Source organism: Siphateles boraxobius, unplaced genomic scaffold, assembly GCF_051911475.1.
Source record: "Siphateles boraxobius isolate OS27281-9 unplaced genomic scaffold, OSU_SipBor_1 1, whole genome shotgun sequence".
Classification (NCBI taxonomy): domain Eukaryota; kingdom Metazoa; phylum Chordata; class Actinopteri; order Cypriniformes; family Leuciscidae; genus Siphateles; species Siphateles boraxobius.
The window spans coordinates 12,284,188-12,302,392 of NW_027508699.1; the positions used below are offsets into that span (position 1 = coordinate 12,284,188).

Below are 18,205 nucleotides of genomic sequence, written 5' to 3' on the forward strand. Positions count from 1 at the left end.
CTATCAGTATCAGTCAAAAGTAACTTAGCCCTCTGGGGTCGGCGGTATCGCCGGCGATACCAGCTCACTTTTTTCCTTATCAGTGCAAAAGAGACTCAAATTACTCATTTGATTTTGATCTTACATATAAGTGCTGTACATCATTACATCCTGTTAAGTGTCTATTTTTTTGTGGGTACTCACAATAAAAACTAAGTGTTGCCTTTCGTCAAATAAAGAAAAATAAACATGATTTGCGTTTTACCTTCTCTCGTCAGTGAGGTCCATTCTGAAACGCATCCGAAAAATGAACTGTAACTCTGTCAGTACTTGTCACAGAGATACGAGAGATTTCTCTTTATGAAGCAGAAATTCTCTTCTTTTAAATCAAGTAATTTATATAAAAAAACAAATATTCTCAGTTTATGTAATCTGTATGAAAAGAGAGAGATGTCAGTCTTTTTCTTTCCAGCTCATTATACCTCATTACGCGTTTATGTGCCACGCCCACGGAGAGCGCGCGGTATTCAAACGCAAATGACCTAAGACAAGCCATGCAAACATGCCAACGCCCACCAGCTGGATTATAAAATCATGTTTAGTAAGTTTCTTACTACCGCTGTGTACATAGCGTATCCCTACCCTGTGAGGAATAACACTATTTAATAACCCTGGAAAATGTATCAGAAGTGCTAGTAGTTTCATGTCGAGGAGCAACGGATCCAGCTGATGTAGTAAGTCATTTATTCTTAAGTGCTTTGTTCTAATCACGATATTAAATAGTGTCTATAAACCGCAAAAAGACTGTTTAAATATGAATTGCGTGTCTGTGTGACACAACGCGTAATGAGGTGAGGTATAATGAGCTGGAAAGAAAAATACTGACATCTCTCTCTTTTCATACAGATTACATAAACTGAGAATATTTGTTTTTTTATATAAATTACTTGATTTAAAATAAGAGAATTTCATCTTCATAAAGAGAAATCTCTCGTATCTCTGTGACAAGTATTGACAGAGTTACAGTTCATTTTTCCGACGCGTTTCAGAATGGACCTCACTGACGTGAGAAGGTAAAACGCGAATCATGTTTATTTTTCTTTATTTGACGAAAAGCACAACACTTTGTTTTTATTGTGAGTACCCACAAAAAAAATTGACGCGTAACAGGATGTAATGGTGTACAGCACTTATATGTAAGATCAAAATCAAATGAGTAATTTGAGTCTCTTTTGCACTGATAAGGAAAAAAGTGAGCTGGTATCGCCGCTTTGTTTACTACAGTTATACAGCGTGTGTCTGTGCCGTTCATTCACTCTCGCATCTACATTAGTAAACATGTTATTAAATTTACATGAACACATCCAAACTATATTGCTATAGCCTACTAAGATGAGTAAAAATAGACTGAAATATGTTGAAATAAAATGTCTGTATAAGCAACAAACTGCAAATTAACATGTATATGCTAATATATCATACACAATATGTTACAGACTAAATATGAATGTTTAGACAAGATTTTGTGATTAGTTTTGGATAGATTATAAAGTTTTCACTGTAAAAAAGACTACTGTCACATTAAATAAGTACACTTTTGTTACGGTACGGAAGGTACGCTTTCTCAATTTCTGCTCATGTTAAATATACTATATGATGTTTTGTCAAAAATAAAGTAAGTATATTGAATTATCAACTAAGATGTTATTATAGTGTTTGTTCCAATATTCAAAATAATGAATCCTTACCTTTTTTAATACGTATGATAAAATGTATACTTTTTACAAAGAAAGAATACACTTGAAATATCCTTAAAATTGTAATTGTTGTTGTAATTGTAACCTATTTGTAATTGGTTACAAATTCTAATTCTAAAATATATATATAGAGATCATTTCTTTTGTCCTTGCATTCTTTGGGACCCTGTGACACACCTGTGTGAAAGGGCTAATTAATTAGCCTCATTAAGTATGTGGCACATTATCCGGCCTTTGTCTTCTCAGGTGTGAACACGCCTCCACGCATTGCCTTTCCAAACAAAGTGTCTTATAAAATTTAAATCAATGTATTGTTTTGTGTAAATGATTAGGCAGGATGATTTTCAGATCATTTTGAAGCAAAAACTCTAGGCAACAATGCCCATTAGTCAAAAGTCTTGTGGACACATATGGGGCCTTATTTCAGACACTTTAAGTTTTAGTTTTTTCAATAACCATGCATAAACAATATTCTCTCAAAAATTAAAACATGCACATACATCTTGCTCACATATTACGGTAGCCCTGTTTGTGCTATTTAGAGTGAATTTACACCTTTGCCATTAACATGTTTATAAATAACTGAAAAAAGCACAAATGTCAGAGCATGTCAGAACACCTCCAGGACCCAGAAAACCCCTCAGACCCCCAGGGGTTAGTTACTGCATTCCTAATAAACATTCAGAGCCCTGAATAAAAACACAACTAACTTTTGAAATAGCATGCTAATCTTACTATTTCTGCAGTTTATAGTCTGTGCACAATGCACATTATACAATTGGTCTATAATATGCATAGAATACCAAGATGTCTTACTTCATTTGCCAAACTGTGCAGCAGAACACACTGCACGAAATACTGTCCCAGAATGCAGTGGGCTCAACTTGACCTTCCATTTCCAGTGTAATAAATAAAGTAGGGCTATCAGGAAATCCGATTTTTCACTGCAAGATTATCATGGCCAAAAGAATTTACGATATCTATGGGGGGGAAATAATAATGCCATCTGATATTCATCTTTAACCGTGTTTATTTTGTGTTTTCTTTTTTTTGGGGGGCAACAAATCATTCCAAATATGACTCTGGGGAAGCGGAGAGAGAGTTTGTAACCTTAACTGTACAAAAGCGTACAGACGAAAGACAATGGAGCCGGTTATAATCAATGATGCAATGATGCACAACAAATCCCTGGCACTATTTGGCCTGCCAAAGATTTGTGAATATATGTACTACCACTATTACAAATACTAATAATAATATTATTGTTTCTAATGCTAATCAAAAATATTAAAATGTAACTTTTATTTTGACGGGAAGCCGCAGGGAGACTTCAAAGCTTCTCTTTCGTTTGTTAGCGCTTCTCATTACAAGTATAGGAAGATGTTTGGTGGATGTTGCGTTTTCAAAAGCATTGTTAAAGTGACCCAAAGTAAGTGACACAGTGATATAAGATCAGACACAATTTACAACATCTCACATGTCATACGATGAGTTCAAGTGACAAGGTATCTGTTTGCTGTTTGAATGTTGATTGTTCCATTGTTTTATAAAACAGTCTTTATTCATCGCAATATTCAGAAAGGTAGTAATTCTTTCCGATCATGCCGTGTCAACTGTCTTTTCAGTTCCGCCTCCACTTCCTCCAAAGAACATTCCTGTCACTCCACCTGGACGGAGCTCTAGCTCTGTAGAATCCTCTGGTACGTACTGACAGTTCCAATTTAGCATCCAAAAACATGTCATTTCATTGGTTTCAAAGAACTGAGTTCCAAGATCATCAGAATACTTGTTCTTAGCTTTATGTTTGTGGTAATGATATCCCAATATTTTCTATGATTTTGTCAGTAACAATAATTTGACTATTTGTGTTTTTGGGCTGGTACCTTTACTGGTTTAGGTCTGTTGTGGACAGCTGACTCCCAAAACTTTTCATAATCTTCTTATTCTGTGCCGTGTTACAGCAGTGACAGAAATTAACGTTTTTATTAAAACTGATGATATTTGCCACCTTAAATTGATTTCCAGGGGCATTTTACCTTTTATAAGGGAATTTTTTTCTAACCTTATTAGATATATGCATCATATTTTGTCAAGTTCTTACATTTGATCAATAAATTCAATTAGAATAACACTATAAACTGTAGTGCATCACTAGTGTAGTGAAGACACTATAGGCAGTTACCAATTAAATGAAATCAATATCAACAAAATCTTTTTTGCACTGCAGAACTGCTACAGAAGCTGCATCTAAAACAGCATTTGAGCTGAAATGGTTTAAAATCGCTTGAATGTGTAAATTGGCAAGAAAAAAACATGCAAAAGATAAACTTTCCCTCGATGAGGCTCAAACTTAGCAATTAATATGTGAATCACCTGCGTGCTGAACCATGGGGCTTGTCCGTACTGATCACTTCACTGCCATTCACAAATCCTCTCCTGTGGCCTCATGGGATAGTAATGTGACTGTTGTATAAATCACGTAATAGTAACTGTTGTATAAAAAGTTATTCAAGACAAAAGCACATAAAGGGTCATTCTTGCCCCATATATTGAATTTTGGGGACATTCTAACTTCTATCCTTCTAAATTCAAACTATTTTACGAGGCAAAAGTGAAAGTGTGCACTCACTAGGCTTGTTTTTGCAGTGAGCGACAAACTCGATAATGTCAGCTTCAACATTGTTAAAACAACAATTATATGCACATATATGCAATACATATTGCACACCCCTAGTTTTGTGGTGGTAGTGAAAGATGGCAAAAGTATTTGACAGTTTATTGTTGTTCTTTTCCAACAGGTTATTATAGCGTGGTTCCTAGTGTCAGAGGACATGGATCAGCTTCGGCCTATCAGGATTCCTCATTATCTGACCTGGCCGCAGGAGCGTTTATGCCTGACTTGGACTGTGTTTTCGGGCCTGTAGAGACACCCAGGTCTGGATCAGATGTGGTGCAGTGCAGTTGGGTGAGCTTCAGCGAGGGCTCTCTCGCCAGACCCCCTCCACCAGATGAACCCGCCCCTTCGCCACCTCTGTCCTCTTCCCCTGTGGACTCGCCTCCGACCTCGCCCCTCAACCTGCCGCCTCCCGCCTCGCCCCCTCCCCCCCTCCACTCCATCCCGCCTCCAGATTCTCCTCCACCACCACCGCCTTTAGACTCTCCTCTGAGTCCCCTGGACCTTCCCTGCTGCTTTCAGCTCCCAGAGCCTGAGCTCACCCTAGAGTCCCCCGTGACCCCTGCCAGCCCTGGACTGCCCTTCCTGCCAGCGGACCACCCTCCACATGGAGCCATACCTTCCCCTCTCACCTTGAGAGACGACAGTAGAAGAACCCCTGACTTGGCGAGCATGAGGGACGAGTTTACTGTGTTTGGCACATCACCCAAAGACATTGCAGCAGGAAGCTTCAGAGGAACCCCACCTCCACTGCCCCCTCCTACTTACAGGAGTGTGATGGGCTCCCCGGGGCCCGGCAGTGGTAAGTTAGCAGTTGTTACTGAAAGGGATACTCTCATCAGTTACTCATACTCATGCTATTCCAGTTGTACAGTATATGATTTTCTTTCCTCAGATGAATGCAAACACAGATTTTAAGGAAAATAATCCTTCTCTGTGAGTCCATATAATGCAAGTGTATGGGACCCCCAAAGTTGACTCTTAAAAAAACAAGCAAGACTAACACGAAAAGTAAGAAAAATACTACTCTGTTAAACCTATAAACCATTGCTTCCTGCCAATGGTCATACATTTTTCATGAGTTCATGCTTGATGTAAACATCCTCTGCTTCTGCATCACTTCTCGCGTAAGCGCTAGGATGCACTTTTGTAGCTCTTCACAACGCTCTCATGAACCCACATATGACCGGAAGCGGAGTTTTTTACTGTAATTAAATAAAAAAAATGTTTAAATATTTTTCTAACCTATTGTTTCGCTTTAGAAGACATTTATTTGTCATAAGTATTACCGCGGAATCAGCATCAACTTTGGAGGTCCATTGCAGTATACAGACTCACATATTTTTCTTAAAATCTCTTTGTGTTCATCTGAAGAAACAAGTCGTATACATTTGGGATGTCATCAGGTTGAGTAAATTTTTTTGTAAATTGTTTTTTGTTTTTTGTTTTTGTAAAGATTTTTTTTCTTTTGGGTGGAGTATCCTTTTAAGACTGAAGCAAGCATAATGACACAATGACATGAAATGAATAAAGAAAAGAAAAACGAATTTCTTGCAATATTGAACAGAGAGATGCATAATGCTAAAGCTTGCATCCTTGGAGCTAACTGATCTTAGCTTGTTTTTTTCATTTTTATCAGTTTTAAGTTCAGTTGCTTTTGACAAAAATAAATGTTTTTGCATTGTTTGTTTAAACTATGAATGTTCTCTTATTGGCTATCACACCTAAATTTCATTATTTCCTTTGTCCAAAAATAGTTCACATCAAAGTACTGAGCACATGACATACAGTACTAAAGAAAAAACATTGTAGTCATGTTTTACCAATTCACTCCCTTGTTTTAATTTAGTTATACTATAGCCATGATTTAACTAAAACAAGGGAACTAATCAGTAATTTGTGGGAACAAATTCTTGTTTTTGTCCTATGTAATGTGCAGGGCTCCGCATGCTGAAATGGCATAATGGCAATATCGCATTTCATCAAGGGAAATAGATAGAGTAACCTTATTCTAAAGAGGTTACGGTTTACAAGAGATTACAGTTTTCACCTTCTCAGAGAAATACTGTTACAAGACAGAGTATTATTAATATCGCTTCACTTCAGAAGGCATTTATTAACCCCATGGAGCCGTATGGATTACTTTGGGAGCTTCAAAAACTCAGGCACTATTCAACACCATTATAAAGCATGGAAGAGCCAGGATATTTTTTAATATGACTCTGATAGTGTTTGGCTGAAAGAAGAAAGTCATATACACAGAGGATGGCTTGAGTGTGAGTAAATTATGGGATAATTTTTGGGTGAACTGTTCCTTTAATTGTAATAATAATAATTAATGATAAATTAATGAATGACCACACTGAAGTAGTTCTGTAATAATAATCTGATTTTATGTTCTTAGGGCCGTCCTCTCCCGCACGTGCTGGCACTCCACTGTCTGCTGGCAGCCCCATCCCACCTCTTCCACCAAGACCATCATCACGACCGAAACTACCACCTGGAAAACCAAACCTAGCAGATCTGGTATGACTCTCTCCACTGCTGTGGAACATTAGAAAAATGTCACCTCAAAGAAGATGCCTAGTGGTTCTCAACACATTGTCAAAGACATTAGCCTACTGTAATCCCAGTAAATTACAGTAGAATTACACAAATATGCTGTTCATACAAGCAACGTTGTTTTGGCTTTTTAGCGTTAAAGGCATAGTTCCCCCAAAAATTAAAATTAGCCCATGATTTACTCACCCTGAAGCCATCCTAGGTGTGCATGACATTCTTCTTTCAGACGAATACAATCGGAGTTATATTAAAAAATGTCATAAAAGTGCATCTATCCATCATAAAAGTGCTCCACACGGCTCCTGTGGGTTAATAAAGGCCTTCTGAAGCAAAGTGATGCGTTTGTGTAAGAAAAATATCCATATTTAAAACTTTATAAAGTAAAATAACTAGCTTCCGGCCAAACGAACATACGGATTCCAATTAAGTGTAAAGCGCAACTTTATACTTAAGTAAAAAAAACAATTTTACTTCTGAGGGACAGGCGTAGGGAGATGATCACACAAAGCGTGTTTTTGCTCTTAAAAACAGGAGATATGCATATTAGTATCCCAACTGCATAGTAATCACATCATCTCCATAAGAACTTTATGATTTGCTGTTCGGACCTCGTACATGCTCATAACGGTAATCTTCATAATTTGTTGAGCACCATACCGGTATTTTACTGGTAATGTTACAACTTCTCATAACTTCTTTTTGAAAAGGTCCTGTTCACACATGATCTCTTTCTGCTACTTCTGCGATAATGAAAAATTTCCTCGTTTTCAAATAAAGAAACTAGAAGTGGCAATATAGTAAAATAAGTAAATAAAGTGGTTATAAACAACAACAATAATTAGATTCAATTCCATTAACTAAATATTCTTAATGGTTTTTATTGTTTTTTATGTTTAATTCTTAATTTGTTTATATACAAATCAAATTCATTATAAAAAACAAATGTAATGATTTTCCAGGTCTAGAAATCACACATTTAATTCTTAAACAAAAATGGCAGTTGTTAAGGACACAAAGTAAAATAAGAAATATGATTTCTGTTTACATCTTGATTTGTATCTGTTTTAGCTTAATCAGAATCTTGTTTTGTCTTATTTTAAATATTTTAAGTCCTCTTTGGAAGTGTGCTGAGGGCCCCTGTTTGAGAACCACTGGCCTAGGAAATTATTGCTTTGGTTGTTCTCACTAACTCACTAATTCACTAAAAGATCCAAACATTAAACTCAAGTATTTTTGGGTATTTATAATAATAATAAAGTAACTAGAATGTACATTTCCAGAAGAAAATGTGAAGTGGTGCTTGCAGTGGCAAAACTCGCCACTCGGTTGCTAGGGCGTTGCTAGGCGGTTGCCAGGGTATTCTGGGTGGTTGCTATGGTGTTGCTAGGCGGTTGCTAGGGTGTTCTGGGTGGTTGCTAGGGTGTTGCTAGGGTGTTGCTAGGGTAGTTGCTATAGTGTTGCTAGGAGGTTGCTAGGGTATTCTGGGTGGTTGCTAGGGTGTTGCTAGGCGGTTGCTATGGTGTTCTGGGTGGTTGCAATGGTGTTGCTAGGCGGTTGCTAGGGTATTCTGGGTGGTTGCTAGCCGGTTGCTAGAGTGTTCTGGGTGGTTGCTAGGGTGTTGCTAGGCGGTTGCTTGGGTATTCTGGGTGGTTGCTATGGTGTTGCTAGGTGGTTGCTAGGGTGTTCTGGTGGTTGCTAGGTTGTTCTGGGTGGTCGCTAGGGCGTTGTTTGGCAGTTGCTAGGGTGTTCTGGGTGGTTGCTAGGGTGTTGCTAGGGTAATCTGGGTGGTTGCTATGGTATTACTAGGTGGTTGGTAGTTGTCAAAGATGGTTACTGTTGAGTTTGTAGCATTTTATTGGCATGATTTAGCACTTAGCTAATCAATATTAGCATGTAGCTATTCACTGCTAGCATGTGTACCATGTAGCAAGTCCTGTTTGCTAGCATGAGTCAAAAGAGCCAACCCCCATCTCTATACGATGTTCTGATGCAGAGATATTGGTCTTGCAAAACGGTTGCTAGGGTACTCTGTTTGGTTGCTATGGAGTGGCTTGGCAGCTGCCAATCATGAAGCTCCAAAGTCAATGTGAATGTATAAACCAACCCCCATCTCTATACAATGTTTTGATGCAGAGATATAGGTCTTGCGAAATGGTTGCTAGGGTACTCTGTTTGGTTGCTAGGGAGTGGCTTGGCAGCTGCCAATCATGAAACTCCAAAGGCTTCTTGTCAGTATGAATGATATAAACCAACTCCCATGCCTCTGTGACATTCAGAATGGAAGATATCCCTCTTTGGATTTTTGTTGCTAAGGTGCTTGACAATGGTTGCTAGGGAGGGGTTAGGATGTGTTGAGGTGATTCAGGATTGGCTGTTTGCTGCCCCGAGTCAAACGAGCCCACCCTCATGTTTCTATGACTCTTATATCCTGAGATATCCCTTTGATCTGTTTCAATGGAAGTCTATGGAACTTGTTGCTAAGGAGCTCTAAATGGTTGCTAGGGCGTGGCTTAATAGCTTCACAATGATCCTGAGAGACTGATTGGTCATCTGAGTAAAATGAGCCCGTCCCCTTGTCTCTACACTGTGATCCAGAGCTATGTTCAATACAAAATCCCTATGCAATGTGTAGAACGGCCCATTTCATGGGCCGTCCTACACCATAGTAAGTCAATGGGGCAACTTTGAGCAGCTCCTGACCCCCAGGGGTAAAACTTTTACCCCATTGTGAGGTATGTTCTTACAGAGCCTGTCAGCCTCTTCAAATGTGGCAAATCACACGTTTCTGTGAAATCTGATTTCTGAGCTATGACTCGTCAAAGTTTGTTGCAATGTTAAGTCTATGGGATTTTTTTGGGCGCTTTTTTGCCCCCGGGGCAATTACCGTACCCCCGATCTCTTAGAAAAGATGTAGCACACCTCTCCTCAATAAGCCGCACGATTTGACGCCTTTCTCAGGTGTCTGTGATGTCAGAATTTATTTTTTATAACATAGTAAAAGATAGTTACTATAGAGTTATTATAGAGTTCTTAAAATCTTTATTAAAAAGTGCCTTTGGTATGGCCTACGGTTGCTAGGGTGCTGTAATTGGTTGCTAGATTGAGGCTATGAAGATTTTAGACCATTACTTATTGGCTGCTTGATAATATAAATCCTCTGAGGGAGAGAGAGAGGGAGAGAAATGCAGGGGTGTCAGGCCCTTTGTGTCTGTGTGTGTGAAAAAGTCGGTTGGGATTTGAAATTCTGAACATTCCGCAATGTTAAGTCAATGGGATTTTTTTGGCCGCTTTTTCGTCCGCTGTGCGAACATCGTACACCCGATCGCTTAGAAAAGTCTATAATAAAATTTATTTGTATTGCACTTTACATTACAGCAATCTCAAAGTGCTACAGAGCATATAGTAATACAATTTAAAAAATCAAGATCAATAAATGGTTAAAAGGAAAACGTAAAAAATACATTTAGTGAAAAGCTTTTTTTAAAAATATGTGTTTTTAGGTTTCGTTTAAAAACATCTGTAGTCTGTTGGGCCCTCAGGTGGTCAGGGAGGGCATTCCACAGCCTCGGAGCAGCCGATGAAAAGGCCCTACCACCCATGCTGCAGAGCTTGGTTCTGGGGGCGTAGAGGGTGTTTGTTTTTGCAGACCGGAGGGTATGTGAGGAGGTCTGGTGGGTGAGGAGTTCCTGTAGGTAAAGGGGGGCACGTCCGTCAATGCACTGGTGGGTGAGGAGGGAAACCTTATATTCAATTCTGAGGGAGCCAGTGAAGAGATTTCAGGATGGGGGTGATGTGATCATGCTTGCGCACCCTCATCTGGATCCCATATTTATACCAATATACTGCTCAAAGGCAACAATAGTTGCAATTGTTCATCAAGGGAGTGTGGACTAGGCATCAGATTCATAATCCCTGGTTCAAGCTGTTATTTCTGCTTCCCCTCAGGCCCGTCCCTTCAGCCCCCCGATCCACTCCTGGAGTCCTCCCCCCTTTGCTCCTCTGGCCAGAGCTGAGAGCACCTCCTCCATCTCCTCCGTCACCTCTCTGAGCGCAGCCTCCACACCTACACTAGGCCGAGAACTGAACCTCTCTGTGTCAGGTGGGCCACAACACAGCTGTCCCAAGTCAGTTATCGCTGATTATACACAGTGTGAAGATGATAACAAGGCATAATGCCGCCTTCAGTTCAGAAAGTTTCGTGACCTTTAGATAAAATTTGATCTCCTTCTGTATTTCAGCATGTTCCAGAGGTCCGAGTCCTCTCACAATGGGACCCCAAGACACTCTACCAGTGGCAGCCGCCTTCACGGAGACCATCAGCGCCTACTTTAAAGGAGCCGATCCAACTAGGTAAGCCTGCAGGGCATATTTTAATGTCAGATTTTGAATTTAGCTCATGTTTAGTCAAAATTGTTTGAATTTTATGTTTTTCTCTTACTGTCTGTGTTGTAGGTGTTTGGTGAAGATCACTGGTGAGATGGTGCTGTCTTTCCCAGCAGGGATCACCAGACACTTCTCGAGCCACCCCAGTCCACCAGTGCTGACCTTCACCATCAGCCAGTACAGTCAGCTGGACCAGGTCCTTCCCAACCCACAGCTGCTGTGCTGGTAATACAACACCTGCAACTAGTGAATGAATCGTTCAGTTGAACCAGACTTTTTAATAATTGTCAACCCGTTTTAGAAATAGTTTGTAATCATCCCACTGTAAAGGAGAACTTTGCTTGAGAGTAGAACTGAGGTGAGTGATGTTGGAATAAGATTTGTCTTGTCTCAATATTAAAATTATGGCTGAAACCAATAAACCAATATTTATTTTTATGTTATGGTCAGTATTATATATTATCTTCTCTAAATGTATTAAAATCAAAACACTAAAAACTAAATGCTACTGTCACTAACCGGTTGTTGAGAACACACGGCGAAATAGATTAGATTCAAAAGTCTTTAATGAATAACAGGAAACGTAACAACCGTTATACACTGATGAAACCAGGCAAACGAGAACATAGACACTGGAACTTAGGGGCTGTTTACACAACATTGTTTTCAACTAAAAACATACAATTTTGGCCGTTCATTAGGTGAATTTAGACAATGGCTAAGTTGCTAAACGCGTCTTGTTCACATGTAAGGGCCCTGTTTATGTTGGACAGACATTTTAATTGCATTTTGTGTCTGTTAAGAGGCACAAAGACACTCTTTATGTATATGCCCCCATAACTGCCGTTTTAGCTGAGTGGGAGCTCTGGGCATTTGCGGTCACAGCTCCGTGTTGCAAGCACCAATCCGGTTCGTTTTTTTTCTATAGACAGTACTCACAAAGGTATAAAGATCAAGATGAACTTAAAAATTGCCCGGAGTTCTCCTTTAATAGCATGCTTTAGCACTTAGCTAAGAGTTGCTAGCATGCTTTAGAATGTGTCTAGCATGTTTAACACTCAATGGCATATTTTACGATGTTGCTAGTACTGCATGTCACTTCCTGTTGCCAGTAGGTGGTGCTATTACTATAACTGAAAATTGTCATGTAGACATGTTCATGGCTAGCCTGGGAAAACTTCCCCTGGCGAACTTCCTGCAAATCTGTCTGGCCAAGAGCCTATTCAAGCCCATTTCCAATTTTTCCAAATCGAGATACCTGTCACAAACATTGAGGCAGGCTTTACGCGATGACGATAGCGCAGCGGCGTTGAAGCAGATTTTGTACGTCTTCTCCTTCATCGCTCTGATTGGTTTTAGGTCCATCCAATTGCGCCCAGAGGCATTTGAGCGACGTTCGTTGGTGGTCCTTTGGCCGTTCCCTTTGGAAATTAATAGCATGCTTTAGCACTTAGCTAAGTGTTGCTAGCATGTTTCTAGCATGTTTAGAACTCAATGGTATATTATGTTGCTAGTATTGCATCACAGTGTAAAAAATGTCACTTTCTGTTGCCAGTAGGTGGCGCTATTACTATAACTGAAAATTGTCATGTAGATGTGTTCAGGGCAGGACTCTTATCAAACGTGTGAAGTTTTGGGCAGATTGGATAATCCATTACAACAACTTCCTGTTTCATGGCATTAATAGCATGCTTTAGCATGTTTCTACCATGTTTAACACTCAATGGCATGTTATGTTTTTAAATATTTTTTTTAGTGAATGTAATATTTTGTACAGTAAATGTAAATATTGTGTGAAACTGAATTAATTTAAATTCAGCTAATTTCAATACATTTTATTTGCTATCATTAAAGTGCAGTGTCATTATATCAGCATTATATAGCAGCCTTTGACTACTCTGCTCTCTAGATATCAGCTTTGGTTTAAAAAAAAAACATCTTGACCAACGTTTTAGAGCCCTTTTGAGATAGCATTATTTGAACGTGAAATATTTCCATCCTGCAGCGACACCACACCACCGACAGGTGACGCGAAGGAGTTCTGGGTGAATATGCCAAACTTGTTGAGTCACCTGAAGAAAGTGGCTGAGCAGAGGCCACAGGCCACGTATTACAATGTGGACATGCTGAAGTACCAGGTGGGATTTTGCATATAAACATGATCTGTTAGGATCTACATCATTTAAAGGGGTCATGACATGGATTTTTCTTTTATTATATTAATGTTGCTTGAGGTTCACTTATAATTTCAATAAAGGTTTTTTGTACACACAAAAAACCAAATATGTATGTGGAAATATTATTGTGTAAAAATTATTATATATATATATAATGTGTAAGAATTATTATTTTCAACCCTCACTGTCTGAAATGATCTGTTTTTAAGGGGTGGCTCTTTTAAAGGTTTTTTAGTAAATGGCCACTGTTATTATTTGCTGACATTGCTGTCTCAGTATATTTTCCTGCTTTTTTGTCCTTAGCCTATCACATGCCTGATTTATCTTTGTACTGTATACAGTGTAGACAGTGTCAGTGATTATAATGCGTTCTATTTGCTTCTGACGCGATGCAACGCTGGCATCCAGCAGTTAAAGTGACTGAATGCCAGTGGGCGGGGCCTATGGCACAATGACATATTCTGCCATAATTCTGCCATTCTGTCATTCATCGATGTCTTGCTCTGGAGGCAGTCATATGGAAATGTTTTTGCTCGTATGACGTCAAATACCACACTTTCCAAACAAGCCGTTTTTGGACCTTGATTAAATAAATGCTTTGTTTATAATGAGGAGGATTTTTAAAGCTATGAATCTTGCTGGATGTATGTAGCAAGGTTAGATGTTGTGGGAAGAAGGAGGCAGGAACCGGCAAACATTCAAAGACTGTAATAAACGTAAAATAAACAAATACAAAACAAAAGTAAAGACAGCCGCCCCTCGCGGACGACTGCGGTCACATATAACAAAACACAACATAAATCCAGGCCTGGCCTCTCTCGATCTCCACTGTCGTCGCTCCTCCTTTATGCTTCCGGTCCTCCGTGAGAGATACGGGACTGGTGCGTCGCGCAGGTGTTGCTCATTATCAATCACGCCACCGGCCTCGCGCCGTTCTCTTACGGCCCTCGGCCTCGTCCTGCTCGCCACAATGTTTTAGACCTATTAATATTCAGTATAATATCCTTAAATATGTCAAAAGATCAAGGCAAATTTGATTTCTCATGTCATGACCCCTTTAAATCTGAATCTGGTCATCCTCTCTATAGAAGTGTAAGATAATTGAGATTTGTCCTTCCAGGTGTCCACTCAAGGGATCCAGTCCACGCCGCTGAACCTTGCAGTGAGCTGGCGTGGTGATGCCAGCAGCACAGACCTCAGGATAGACTATAAATACAACACAGAGGCCATGGCCACTCCCACACCACTCACCAACATCCACTTCATGGTAGCTGTGGATGGTGGCGTGAACAAACTCCAGGCCATGCTTCCACCTGCCACCTGGTAAGGATCTATCAAGAAAATAACTCTAAAAAATCAACAGCAGTGTGTTGATGTATTGTAATGTTTTCTCATTCCTTGCTTTTGAAAGGAACCCAGAGACGCAGAAAATTGCGTGGAAGATCCCAGAGCTCTCACAGAGGTCTGAAAATGGAGGTAAGTTCAAGTTCAAGTCTTTCAAGTCTTTATTTTGCCAGAACGACCCACATCGCCTGGAATTCATTTTGGTGAATTGGCTCACACAAGACAATGCAACATAACATAAACAATAAAAACATGAAATCTAAACAGAGAACAAATACTTAGATTACTGCTAATAAATAGTAATAAAATTAATCAGTCAAAGTGCTGGTGCGTTTAGTGAACCTAAGAACAAGGAGGGCATAGCTGTGTCTGTAGATAGAGATTGTTGTTGTGAGTTGAGAGCCCTCACAGCCTGCGGGTAAATACTATTAGAAAAACGGGTGGTTCTGGATCTTATCCTTCCTAACCTTCTGGCTGATGGTAGAGGGATGAAAAGGGAATTAGCAGGGTGTAATGAATCCTTGAGTATTTTCAGACCAGTTTTGAGTAGACGAATATTATAAATGTCACAGATCTTAGGGAGGTCCAACCCTATTATTCTTGATGCAGTGCTAACTACCCTGTTCAATGCAGACTTATCCTCCGCCGAGCAGCTACCCCAGCATACAGTGATCGAGAAAGTGAGAATGCTCTCAATCACAGCCCTGTAAAAGTGAAGCATTCCACCCTTGGACACTTTAAATTTCCTAAGTTGTCTCAAAAAGAAAAGTCGCTGATGAGCTTTTTTAACAATCTGGCTGACATTAAGGTTCCATTTGAGACTGGAGGATATAATGGTCCCAAGGAACCTGAAACTTTCCACCCACTCTACAGTTTTGTCCTTGATGGCCATGGGCTGGAGCGACTTAATATTTTTGCTCCTAAAATCAACAACCATCTCCTTAGTTTTAGAGATGTTAAGGGACAAGTTGTTAATTGTGCACCACTCAGCCAGCAAGGACACTTCTGTTCTGTAGGCCGATTCATCATCGTTAGTAATGAGGCCTACCACAGTGGTATCGTCTGCAAATTTAAAAATTTTGACTGAGTCATGGTGAGAAAAACAGTCATTTGTGTAAAATGAGTATATAAGGGGAGACAGAACACACCCCTGGGGGGCGCCAATGCTGGTGGACATTGATTTTGACAAAAGGTCATTAACCCTAACCACTTGAGATCTATCAGTTAAAAAGTCTAGTATCCACTTACATATGGACTCCTTAACCCTCAACCCCAGGAGTTTGTCACACAAACTCATTGGTATAATATTATTAAAAGCAGAACTAAAATCAATAAACAGAACCCGTGCATATATAGCTGGCCCCTCCAAATGTTGAAGAATATTATATAATGAGTACAAAGAGAAACTGCATCTTCAACAGACCTGTTCTCCCTATATGCAAATTGATGAGGATCAAGTGACGTAGCTGAGAGATGATTAGCCACTAATCGCTCAAAAACTTTCATGATAACAGAGGTTAGGGCCACTGGTCTGTAGTGATTCAAACAACTCGCATTCGACTTCTTGGGCACAGGAATGATTACAGCTGATTTAAAACATGCTGTGACTTTACATACTCTAAGGGACCAATTAAAAATGACATTGAAGACATACGACAACTCATTGGCACACCATTTAATAGTGGCAGCAGAGACCTGGTCAGGGCCTGATGCCTTCCTACAATTTTGTTTCCTCAACAGAGATCTGACCTCTGTTTCTTCTATCAGAAAAGGTGGTTCAAGAGGAGCTATGTCATTGAGGAAATTAGAGCTGACTGAACATTCAGAATTACATTCAAATCTACAATAAAATTCATTTAGCTTATTAGGTAGTGAAGGGTCATCATCAGAAACTGTATAATTGTTTTTATAATTAGTAATCTGTTGAAGGCTTTGCCAAACACCCCTGTTATCATGGACGTCAAGCTTAGCTTCAAGTTTGGCCCTATAGTCAGCTTTAGCTTTTCTAACAGCCTTTTCAAATGCATATTTAGCCAGAGAATACTGACAGATATCTCCACTCTGCAAAGCACTTTTTCTCTCCAGATACAACATTCTAATATCCCCTTTATTCTATATATATTCTATATATATGTAAATCCCCTTTAGATATTAACTGATTCGAAGGGAAGCCCTCTAAAAGCTTTGCTAGAACATTTAGCTCAGATTGGCAACTGTACAATGTGGTACAACTGGCAGAATGCCCTAATGGTAGTAAATTGAATTACTTAAAGTCACTGTAAAGTCAATATTAAGTATGTGTTCTGAGTTTGTCACACCACAGAAAAATGTGTTATTAGCCACCCAGCCAAATTTGAATGATAAAAAAAGCCACCAAGTACATAAAATAAGCTATGAAAATAAAAATGAGCAGTAGTCTCTGCTCTCAAACGCTGGGGGCGTGTCCGCTGGCTGCGCTGAAACCACGCCCACTCACGGGAAAGCTGTCGTCGAGTTACTGTGGACTACCTACTATAATTATAACATAAACACACAAGGTAACTTACATTCATTGGTGGGCACGCACTTTCGATGATGGCACCAGTTGTCGCTGCGACGGGAGGATGAGGCTGAGGCGGGAGAGAGTCGGTTCGGCCCCATTCACCAGTAACAGCGGATTATCATTCAATCCCAGTTGTCTCCGACGAAAGTTTATAAAACTATCCCGTGTAAAATTATCACTACGGAGGCGGGTTTTGGCGGTGATCCTCAGTTCTCCATCAAGGTGGCTCTTCGCAAAATTAATCCAACTCTTCTAGATGTGATCGTTTTTTGGAAATTTAAATAAGGACACCGATCTGTTTTGTACGTAATCGCATCCAGGTAGTACGCATTTCTGTGACGAAGGCATAGCTAGCTAGCAAACTGTAGGCTGTAGTAACTAATAGTACTGACAGTAACTCGTGATTGAGCGGCAAACTGATGTGAATGTGCTGGGGCCAGCCTCAGTGGCTCCAGTGCGTCATCAAGTAGGGGCATGTCCAGGAGCTCAGGGGCTCCAATGCGTCATCAAGTAGGGGCGCGTCCAGGAGCTGAGGGGCTCCAGTGCATCATCAAGTAGGGGCGTGTCCAGGAGCTCAGGGGCTCCAGTGCGTCATCAAGTAGGGGTGTGTCCCGGAGCTCAGTGGCTCCAATGCATCATCAAGTAGGGGCGTGTCCAGGAGCTCAGGGGCTCCAATGCGTCATCATGTAGGGGCGTGTCCAGGAGCTCAGTGGCTCCAGTGCGTCATCAAGTAGGGGCGTGTCCAGGAGCTCAGTGGCTCCAGTGCGTCATCAAGTAGGGGCGTGTC

The 18,205-nt window shown here is 40.1% G+C and overlaps 1 protein-coding gene across 1 annotated transcript in view; it reads left to right on the plus strand.

Annotated features, from left to right (window-relative positions):
* The window catches only part of sgip1b (SH3GL interacting endocytic adaptor 1b), a 41,061-nt gene that overhangs the window by 14,780 nt on the left and 8,076 nt on the right, over window positions 1-18,205 (plus strand). Inside the window, exons 13-21 of the mRNA XM_077209217.1 lie at window positions 3,362-3,436; window positions 4,535-5,212; window positions 6,815-6,936; window positions 10,918-11,071; window positions 11,211-11,322; window positions 11,425-11,580; window positions 13,361-13,493; window positions 14,653-14,855; window positions 14,944-15,008. Of these exons, the coding sequence (XP_077065332.1) occupies window positions 3,362-3,436; window positions 4,535-5,212; window positions 6,815-6,936; window positions 10,918-11,071; window positions 11,211-11,322; window positions 11,425-11,580; window positions 13,361-13,493; window positions 14,653-14,855; window positions 14,944-15,008 (1,698 nt within the window). The remainder of the gene's footprint in view (window positions 1-3,361; window positions 3,437-4,534; window positions 5,213-6,814; window positions 6,937-10,917; window positions 11,072-11,210; window positions 11,323-11,424; window positions 11,581-13,360; window positions 13,494-14,652; window positions 14,856-14,943; window positions 15,009-18,205) is intronic.